The sequence below is a fragment of the Uranotaenia lowii genome, chromosome 2, assembly GCF_029784155.1.
Source record: "Uranotaenia lowii strain MFRU-FL chromosome 2, ASM2978415v1, whole genome shotgun sequence".
NCBI classification, from domain to species: Eukaryota; Metazoa; Arthropoda; class Insecta; order Diptera; family Culicidae; genus Uranotaenia; species Uranotaenia lowii.
The window spans coordinates 167,111,851-167,122,929 of NC_073692.1; the positions used below are offsets into that span (position 1 = coordinate 167,111,851).

Below are 11,079 nucleotides of genomic sequence, written 5' to 3' on the forward strand. Positions count from 1 at the left end.
ATCAGTTAATTTTACATTGAAAGCGATGCAAATAATTGGACCATCGCTTAAGACACAAAATTACGTTTTGTTTTAAAATTACATCATGACTTGTAAAATCACAATCGATGTAAGTGTTCGTAAAATGTAAATACGCGTCGATCAATGTAACATGTGGCGCTTAATTTTACATCGAGTCGATTTAAATTTTATGTAATACACCTAGGTTTTTTTTACGCAGTTTTTTTTTTCACACGGTTTTCGGGAATTAACACGGTTTTTTGAGTGAAAATATTCCTTTTCAAAGGAAAACACTTAGAATCTTTTTGAAGTTGGGAAAATCTTAGCTCTGAGACTAGGAACGTGAAGCATGAGACCTGAGAACTGAGACATGAGACTTCAGACCTGAGACCTGAGACATCAGACCTGCAACTTGAGACCTAAAATATGAGACCTGAGATCTCGGACACGAGGCATGAGACAAAAGACCTGAGACATGAGACCTGAGACTTGAGACATCAGACCTGAGACTTGAGACCTGAAATATGAGACCTGAGATCTCAGACACGAGACCTGAGAATTGAGACATCAGACCTGAGACTTGAGACCTGAAATATGAGACCTGAGATCTCAGACACAAGACATGAGACATGAAACATTCGACCTGAGACATGAGACTTGAGACCTGAGACCTGAGACATGAGACATTAGACCTGAGATATGAGACATGAGGCCTGAGACCTGAGACCTGAGACTTGAGACCTGAGACTTGAGACTTGAGACATTAGACCTGAGACAAGAGACCTGAGACACGAGACTTGAGACCTGAGGCCTGAGACTTGAGACATTAGACCTGAGACAAGAGACTTGAGACACGAGACTTGAGACCTGAGACTTGAGACATTAGACCTGAAACTTGAGACCTGAAATATGAGACCTGAGATCTCTGACACGAGACATGAGACATTAGACCTGAGACATTAGACCTGATACATGAGACCTGATACTTGAGACCTGAAATATGAGACCTGAGACCTGAGACTTGAGACATCAGACCTGAGACTTGAGACCTGAAATATGAGACCTCAGATCTCAGACACGAGACATGAGACATTCGATCTGAGACCTCAAATATGAGACCTGAGACCTGAGACATGAGACCTGAGATATGAGACATGAAGCCTGAGACCTGGGACATGAGACCTGAGACTTGAGACATTAGACCTGAGACATGAGACTTTAGACCTGAGATATGAGACATGAGGCCTGAGACCTGAAAAATGAGACATAAGACCTGAGACCTGAGACATTAGACCTGAGACATGAGGCATGATACCTAAGACCTGAGACATTCGACATGAGACATGAGACCTGAGACATGAGACATGAGACGTGAGACATGAGACCTGAGACATGAGACATGAGACCTGAGACTTAAGGATTTTTTACACGGTTTTCGGGAATTAACACGGTTTTGTTTTTTTGCATGGTTTTTTTACTCGGTACGTATAGCAGTGTAAAAAAAGACCTTGGTGTAGTTTCTTTTTGTTTTTATTGATTTTTTTTTTATATTCTCGAATAAGGAAAATTTTTACTCCATTTTTTTGTGGTTAACTTAGACAGGATATCAATTCGAATTGAAAACGCTTTGTATTAAAATTAAAAACAATTTCATTTATTATTGAAAATTATTATAAAAAATTAGAAAATTTATCAATTTGAACTTGTAGAGAAATAATCATTCGGATCTACATTAGCATGTCATGTGGTCGGTTAAATTGTCGATCAGTCTCTTTACTAAGCGCTGTTGCTTTAGAACGCGAACCGCTTGACTTTTTGAGCCACTTTGTGGAATAATTTTAAAAAAGTATTGCTGTATGAATTCCATAAACTTTGAACCTTCCTTCATGTACATGAAGTTATGTACATAATGAACCATGACTAAATCACATATGGCTTGTTTGGCATCATTCGTGCCCTCTGTTAATCTAGCCTGATTGGCAAACACGTAATACATTTGGCTATCGTCCAGATCTGAAAGAATAACAAGACAAATTAGTGTACTTTAAATTGAAGTGCTAGTTGTGTTGCATTGTTTGATAATTTTAACAATTTTTTAACATTTAAATCAAATTTAAATGTTATGTATATACGTACCAAACGCCATCAGCAAAGGTCCTGATGAGGGGATAATCACATTATTCAATGGAGTTCCAATCTGAAAAAATATAAATTCAGACCTTATTTCAAATGTTCAACTTTTTTTTTAGAAGTTTCCAAATCCAAAGTTTGATACGATTTTTTTTTTCGATAAATATTATTCTGATTGGAAATTTAAAATCTTGTTTAATCTGATTAATTTAAAGGCCTGTTCATAATGTACAACATTATTTCAAAATGACTTAGAGTGAAAAAAAAATATTTTAATTTTTTTAATCCCAATTATTTCTGGTTGAATAATCAATAAAAAAAATGTCGGAAAAAACATTTGATTAAAAAGTATTCAAAAAATCTTACCGGATTTTGAATAACAAGTTGATTGAAATCCTCTCCAAGAAATTGAGCAAAGAATTTGAAAACGTTCATATCTGATGCATTTTCTTCAAGTTGATATTTCCGATGAGTTCTAGAGAACTCAATGATTTTCATTTTTTTGCTGTTAAAATACATCTGAAGACATTCAGGATCTACTCCCGTGGATTCTTTGAAATGGAACGTTAGGAGTTTACGTCTTCTTAGAACCGGAAGCTCATTTAGAGTCAAGTTGAGGTTTGTACTGGTGTCAAAAATATACCGTACATATGGCTGAGAAACCTTGAGAAACTCGTCAGTTAAGCTACAATTGTTGTCCTGTTGAAGAACGCTCATCAAACTCGGAGAACATTCCTTGGATGTTAGTTTCCAGTACGCTTCGGTAGTTCCTGCCTTAACGTGACGGTTTTTGCAGCTTTGTTTTGTTGGAATTGTTGATTGGTTTGATTCCCGAATACGTTTGCGATAAGAGCTGCGGGTTATGAGTTTTCTTTTGATGTGTATCCATCCTTGTCCAGCACCAAATCCATCGTCATCACTTAGATCAAGGCTTGGGTATGCTCTTATGATTTCCTTGGAAATATCCTCCATGATACTTGCAGTAGCGTGAACATCAATTGCTCGCACTTGTTCCACTATCGGATTGATTAGAGAACACCAAAGAAATTTTGTCATCCTTAGACTATGAGGCATAATTGTAGAAGGAAATTCTTTCCGGAACGTTTCCATTTCAAGAAGATGATTTTTGAGTGTTGAGTTCATTTCATTCCAGTTGATTTTAAAATTTCGGAACTTGAAATCGGACTCAGCATGCTTCTTTTTACTTAAAATGAAAGAGTCTGCTGAATGATTGGTTCCACGGTTTTTGAATTCAGAAACATTAGCTAAACTAGATGGCAAAACTTCTCCGTTGACAGCACTCTGAACGGTCAGTTGAGAATCTTCGGAGAAATTCTCTGCATTGTCGATTTCAAAGGTGATTTCATGTGATGTGTCTTCTTCAAAATTAGCTTCGGTGATTTCAATTGTTCCCGTACCTCTATTATTTTGTTGATTGTCAACTAACGGTTCTGATGCATAAAATTGATTTGGGTCCACATTGATTTTCGGATGAACGACGTTAGCTAAAAGATAAGGAAAGAAAAAAATATTTGTTAACGAAGATTTTCTTTTTTCAAAGTACTCCAATTCTTGCATAACTATCCAAGTGCCCAGGTAGTGTGCACGAAATTTGGATTATTGATGAAGAAATGTATATTCAAGCCAGGCCAAAATCCTTAATTGAAATTCCTGTTAAGTGCGCCACCAGTTTTACATTGGTTGGCCACTGAAAACAACCGGCGACAACCTTAACTTATTTTTTTCCAGTGTTGAGAACAAGTGTGAGCGAGAGTGAGCCAGGATTTTGCTCCGTTATGAAAACCATGGGGGCTGAAATATTTCTTTGGCCTGCCAGCACACTCTACACGTCATTTCAGCACCAACATGTGAAAAGGGTGTAAAAGACAAAGTAAACAAAACCCATTTTAAGTGGATTCAAATAGCCCAATATAAGCTCTACTTATCACAAAAACTGTTTTTAGTTTTCCAATTTTCGTAAGATTTATAATGCAGTTTGAGTAAAGGATCTAAAAAATTTAGAGCCATAAAATGACATTATCCTCACACAGATTGTTTTATACACCCTTTACTCCAAAACAAATCAAACGGTCTAGATGCAAAACATTAAAAGGGGAAGAATGCGGAAAGCTATTCACTCACTCCTATAGCGAGAACCATAAGCTTTTGTCAAAAAATAGGGGAAATTTTATCTCCATCTCGCTCACACATATGAGATATACAGTACAAAGCAAAGGATGTATAAAATATTTAGATGAATTTCATACTCCAGCTAGGGTCTATAAACAATTGCGAGCTATTTTTTCATGATAACACCGTGGTATCGATAAACACATATTTAGAATGATCCTACGCATCGTTTTGACCATATAGACTTGCAAGATTCCTCGTGAAATTTAATTAGCGATTTAAAAAACATTGCAAAATTTTCAAACTCGTTTTTCTCGAAACGTCATAAATGAACATAGACCCTTTTCACGTGTTGAGGCTGATTTCATCTAATTTAGTTAAGCAATTTTAAATAACTTATTCTAGCAAGCAAAATCTACTTATTTGGCACATTCACGCACATGATTCGAATGTTTTACAAATTTGGTTGAACAGCGGTATGTCAATTTCAAGAATAAGCTATATCAATATCGGAAAGCCTCATGTTTACCTTCAATTTTGAAAAGGAAATTTTTAACGCTCAATTTTGAGATTGACAACCTTACTTGCTACCCTCTATACTTTTTTGTAGTAAAGTATCATTTTCGGGTCTGTGTGAATTTAAAATATTACTATCTAGAAACTTGGCATGGATCCTCCTGGTATGCCAAGGAACAGTTTCGGCCCTTGAAGACCACCCTTATGTTCATATAAAAAACAAATATTTGAAGCGATAGTGGTGTTGGGAGACGATTTCGTCTGTTGACTCCAGAAGCAGTTCAACGCTGGGCCATAAATACGCTGAATAGAGCCGATGTATCAGCTGATAATTTTAAAGCACTAACAATGATGAAGGATCAAATAGAATAAAAAACAATATAATGATCTCACTCACCAAATATAGGGCGAGCAAAGTTTTGATACAGTGTATTTTTCCCAAATAGTTCAGAAAACATCCATCGACAGTCAATTGAGCTATTTTCAGCTTTCCGACTATTCCGTTTTCCAATCCGCAACAATTTCTTGGAGAATCATAGAGTTCCAATGATTTTAAATCATTTACTTATCACTTTTAAAACGCTTCATAGCCCAGTTTGAAATCCTTCTACGATACTCCCTTAATTTCAATTCCACATTGATCACGAACTGCTGGCTGTTTTTCACAAGCTTTATTTTGTTTTTGTTCCTTTTACGTTCCACCCTGGGTTGCCAGGTGCCCAGATTTGTCTGTAAAACCAAGACTTTTGACCCTTAGTCCAGATATTGGTCAGACACAGATTTTGCCCAGATTTTTGCTGAGAGTGCCCAGATTTTACAGAGTTTCAAAATTGACAGATAAAATCAACATTAATGTATCAGATTTTATATGTAAGTGGCAGATTAGACTAAAATCTTGCTTTGTATTCTTTGGTATGACCAATCAATCATTAAACTTTTTTTTTTTCAAAATAAGATCGCACGGTACGTGGTAGGAAACATTGTTTGTTATAAAGTTATCAACTCGAAAATAACCCGAACACCATAGCACAAACTATCTTGATTCTAAGAGATCTATGTTAATAGTAGGTTCCTCAATTTAAACAATCGTTTAACGAAAGTCATAAGAGCGATTTACAAGGTAAATTTTTCGTAAATCCCAAAATATTTGAGAATCTATAGTCCTATTTGCCGCTAGTAGTATTCGTGTCGCGATTCAGGGCGTTTCACTAACACTTTTTCATTTTGGGAACATTAACCTCAAAAACGACCGTGCTCGTCGGCCGGCTGCTCGATTTTTGCACTGGAATTTTTGGAGGTTAATTGTCCCGTTCTCGTCCGTACACGCCAGTGAGACGCCAGTTAAATGTGCGTGAGAAATGTCAAAAACAACTCTATAATAATTGAAACCAACATAAAACATTTAGGTCATTTCGAAAAATTCCTTATCAAAAATTGATCAATTAACACACCTGGCATCCCTGGCCGCACAAAAGAGAACTCAAGCGTAACATTTCCAAAAAAGGCGAAACTGCCGAATGTAAATAAATCGAGTCAATAGTCATTCTGGATATACGCGGTTTCGGTTTAAGTTTCATATTCAAATCACTTAAAGCTTTCAAATAGTTGATAAAATTCAATTGAGTAAAACTTCCTGTTGATAAATTGGGCGCAACTTCCAGCCGAATTTGGGAACGAAAACAAAATAAAACAAAAAATGTTTCTTTAACAAAATATGGTTTTTTACAATTGGATTTGATTAGATGTTCCAAACCCACAAACGCGTTATTTTCTTTTTGAATAACTTGATAGTTTCGCTCTTATGAAATATTACGCGAGAATTTGTCAGTTTGTCAGATAGAAGAATATACATATCAAAACAAACTGCAAAATATTTGGCGGCTCAGTCTTCAATATTTCTTCTGTGCTTATTGCGATCGTTGTGTTTGTAAGGCGATAATTAGCAAGCAGCTAACAAGGAATCTTGGAAGAAGGACTACAAGAAGTTGCTCATAATCCACAAGCACCTGACGTGATTCCTCGAGCATTCGGGTGAAGTGATTTGCGGATGGATCGTTGGAAAAACATCAGCCAAGACGATGGTTACCCAGCATTCAGAGGTCTGGAATTTCGAGGGTACCTGCTGTCAACAACGCGAAGTGAATGAAATGAAGAAGCTCAGATGAAATTTGTGAAGGGGTCACCAGCCTGGTTCCATACACTGCTGGAGATTCAAATTATACTATAACATTTTATCATTAAGGTACGTTTGGTTTTTTAAATTGAAGTGAAACTTCTCAAAGAAATTATTTCGTTCAATTTGTCGATAGTTATTTTAAGTTGATATCTTTCTAAATGATCCAAATTCAAAACTAAGACGTTTTTTAAATTGGAAAATTAAATTAATGAGCTTATGTAAATAGTTTTTGTTTGAAACCAATCGTCAATTACTCCAGAATAGATGAGCTGAACAGTAAATTTTCTTACTTGAATTTCTTATTGCCAAGATGTTTTACTTAATCTTTCTCTATTGGAACATGAGCCCCATGTGTAAATACTGGAAAACGAGAAAAAACTAGAAATGTTTGAAATTTGTAATCATAAAAACTATTTTATACATCATTTGTTGATCAAACTCATGTTCCGTTAGAAAACATCTTGAAGAATACTTTTGATAAAGATTACATTTATTGTTACTAGAATTTACAGAGAAGTTACACCACAGAGAACAGACGTACAAGCTAGCCCACGAAACTTGTGTAAAAATCCCAACACCCTTTTTGAACTAATTTTTGTTTTTTGGCTGCAATTACGCATTTTCAAAACTGGGCACTTTAAAGTTGATTTGTAACTCTTGAACGGCGCAATAGATGGCACTGTTTGCAGTCAGATTCTAACGTATTTTTTTGGTGATAGCATTTGAAATTTCACACACTTTTTTGACGGTTTTTTGTTCGAGCTTGTACGTCTGTTTTCTGTGGTGTAACTTCTAATAAGCGCATATTCATTACTTTTAAGAAAAAATCTACGATAATCAGTGCCCTGTGCAAAAGTTTTCAGCGCTGGTGGAAATACGGGAAGTAATTACTTTTCTAACGAATTTTAAAGTGCGAATATTTTTCAAACGAGTCCAATCAATTTTCCAAATGCTCAGAACAAACTTCAAAGAAAAAGTTTAAGAGGTTGTATATATGAGACACGACCGTAATGTTAACGTAGAATTAAGACAGCCTATCTTGTGCCAATGTATTTTTCGTAATAAATTTAAATTTTTTTGAGTAAAGTTGATCAATTTCAAACAAGGGGTTGGCCGTAAAAAACATTATTCAGCACTATTCAGTTGCATAACTAAAGGCGAAATAAATATAAGCATGTACAATAATGTACATATAAGTGGTGTCAAGACCCATGGCTTAGAAATTGAAGTTTTGTTACTAAGCAAATTATATGAAAGCTCAGAATCAAACGCCTGCGAGAAAGCTTCTAATGATAGTGCTGGCATTTAATAAATCAAGTGTTCTTAAATAAGGAATTTTGAATCTGTTTTTTTCTTTTATTCAACGTTTGGATTAAAAAAAACGCTGCATAAAAAGACAAAAATTGAAGCAATACTTTTTTATACAACACAGTTTTTCATCAAATTTCAATAGAAAATCTGCTAAATCAACAACTGATCCCTTTCATCCATACGCTTAACTCTTAGCAAAAGATGACGCACATAAAATGTGCGTTAATATATATCAAGTATGTACATTTGTTGTCTTATATGCAATTCTCGTTTGGTCAATGATTTAGAGTCACTACAATGGTCATGCTAAAAACGAAGTTTTTTAAACATTGATACCATAAGTCAAACTTGTGACAGCAAAGTGTTTTTTTATTTTACACATAATAACTATGATCAATATGTTTTGATAGGCACAGAAGAACGCAAAATGCTCTCTTGCATGCAAACTATCCGTAGCAAAGAAACGCATAGTATTAAACGCCTATGAATAGGCAACGATTTCTTCAACATTAAAATCAAACGCTTGCAAGCTAACTAGTACCTATAAGTGCCGAAATTTTGAGCTTTCTCACCGCTGCCTTTGATAGAAACGCTTGACTCAGTGCAAAAGTAGAGAAAAATCTCCCTGAAAGTTCTGCCTCATGCGTCTCTTCTGAATCAGTATCAATTCGGTATCGATTTTTGTAAAGGGCGATAGTGCCAATATCGCTGTTCGAGAAAATTATTTTTAAAATTTTACAGCTCCATAAGTTTCCAAGGAAAATATTACTTATGAACTCAGCTGATTACTCGATTTATTTACATTTGACTCATAACCTCTTTTGAAAAATTGATACCCAAATTTATCATTCCCTCTAAGTCAATTCTTTTTCCGTCCAGCAATCACTAGCGTAAAACGACGTTTTAAGGTGGGATTATTGATAATTCTAGATATTAGATTATTATAAACTCAACAAACGGCCCTTTTCAGGGCCAAAATATCTTTGAAAGAGTCTTGTCTTTTCAATGCAAATTGGTCGATTGGGTGGTGGGTGGTGAGGCGTTGGTAGTAAGTGGTGTGTGGCAGGTCTCGTGGGTGGTAGGTGGCGTGGGTGGTAGGTGGCGTGGGTGGTAGGTGGCGTGGGTGGTAGGTAGCGTGGGTGGTAGGTGGCGTGGGTGGTAGGTGGCGTGGGTGGTAGGTGGCGTGGGTGGTAGGTGGTGTGTGGTGTGGGTAGGTGGCGTGGGTAGGTGGCGTGGATGGGAGGTGACAAAGGTGGTGTGGCGTGGGTGGTAGGTGGCGTGGGTAGTGAGTGGCGTGGGTGGAAGGTAGAGGTGGTGTGTGGCGGGATGGTGGATGGTAGGTGGTGTGGGTTAGGTGGCTTGGGTGGTAGGTGGCGTGTGGCATGGGTGATGTGTGGCGTGGGTGGTAGGTGACAAGGATGGTGTGTGGCGTGGGTGGTAGGTGACAAGGATGGTGTGTGGCGTGGGTGGTAGGTGGCGTGGGTGAAAGGTAGAGGTGGTGTGTGGCGAGGATGGTGGATGGTAGGTGGTGTGGATAATGGATGGCTTGGGTGGTAGGTGGCGTGGGTGGTAGGTGGCGTGGGTGGTGTGTGGCGTAGGTGGCGTGGGTGGTAGGTGACAAGGTAGGTGCTGGTTATGCATGGTCTCCGCACTTTTCGTACTGTGGCAACTTGCCACTGTTTGACAGCAAAACGATATCTGCATAGGATTACCGCTGGTGGGGTCCGTATGCAGATCGAATTGCACTGCTCAACGGGCAAACTGAGAATGAAACCGGTCGACCGGAGACCCCTTACTTTTATATCTTTCGAAGGAAGGGAAAAATAAAACATACCAAGGGGCGTGGCGTCCGTGTTTTTTGTCATTTTCGACCAGCCAATCAACGATGAGCAGGCTTGAAATGTCTTTTAGGAAAGATGTCCTTGAGTTGGAAAGTTTTCGTGACGCGAGATCCGATCGCAACTTTCAATTTGCCCCCCTATAGTGTTGCCGTAAGACGTAATTCTACGTCAAAAAAAAATTGTATACATCATTTTGAATATAATAAAGTGTTTTCCACCGATAAGTTTAATATGATGCACATGGGACTCGTACGCAAAAAGGGGAAATAAATTCATATAATATAAACTTACCCACGCTGTTGTCATTGATGGAGATGGTGGGGTTGGGCTGTGTCCAAATTTCATCCATATCTAGTACCATAAAAAGCTCATTTTTAAGAGCACGAAGAGTTATATCCGTTGAAATAGCAAATCCGTTGCTCTCTAACACCAGTTTTACGGTAGATTTATTGAGCGCTATTGATGCTAAAGGAAAAAAAATGGAATAATTAACAGAGTACAAATCAAACGTTAAGAAAATAATAATAAAATTACCTTGTCCGAGCAAGCTGTTGATTGTTGGTATCGCAGCAACCATGCAAGAAACGGAACGGGTCCAATCGCATATTTTGAATACAAATATATCATCCATTTTAACGAAACTCAATGTTGGAGAGGAGGAAGTGTATGCTTGATGAAAAGATATTCAACTCTATTGTGGATATATGAGGTTATAGGTGTTTTATCGATGAAGCTCTGTATATTCATGTACAATTTTGTTGGTTCCGTCAAGTCGTTGCTAATGATCATCAATTGTTTCTCTCTGACATTCTGAACGGAGATTTTATCGGCAAAAACATATAGTTGTTTGGATTCCTTCAATATTACCAGCAGTTGTATACGAGCTACATAAAAAATTTCACAGTTGCGATCATGTTCCAGAATAAATAATTTTTTTTTGCATAACAATATCCTTCGTAGAATAGTTCTTCAGCA

At 37.2% G+C, this 11,079-nt stretch overlaps 1 protein-coding gene across 1 annotated transcript; it reads right to left on the minus strand.

Moving 5' to 3' along the window:
- Positions 1-1,732: 1,732 nt before the first annotated feature.
- Positions 1,733-10,646, minus strand: LOC129742063 (uncharacterized). The gene is made up of 3 exons (XM_055733910.1): positions 10,396-10,646; positions 2,137-2,197; positions 1,733-2,013 (listed from the first exon to the last, which is right to left on the minus strand). Exons 1-3 carry the CDS (start codon positions 10,447-10,449, stop codon positions 1,733-1,735), a joined length of 396 nt encoding a protein of 131 aa, XP_055589885.1. The 5' UTR covers positions 10,450-10,646.
- Positions 10,647-11,079: the final 433 nt, after the last annotated feature.

Excerpts from the sequence above, each read along its gene's own strand:
- LOC129742063 (XM_055733910.1), bottom strand. The coding sequence starts at position 10,449 with ATGAAATTTGGACACAGCCCAACCCCACCATCTCCATCAATGACAACA. Across the intron at positions 2,198-10,395 it reads CATCAATGACAACAGCGTGG|ATTGGAACTCCATTGAATAA; the intron begins GTAAGTTTATAT and ends ATATTTTTTCAG. Across the intron at positions 2,014-2,136 it reads ACCTTTGCTGATGGCGTTTG|ATCTGGACGATAGCCAAATG; the intron begins GTACGTATATAC and ends TTATTCTTTCAG.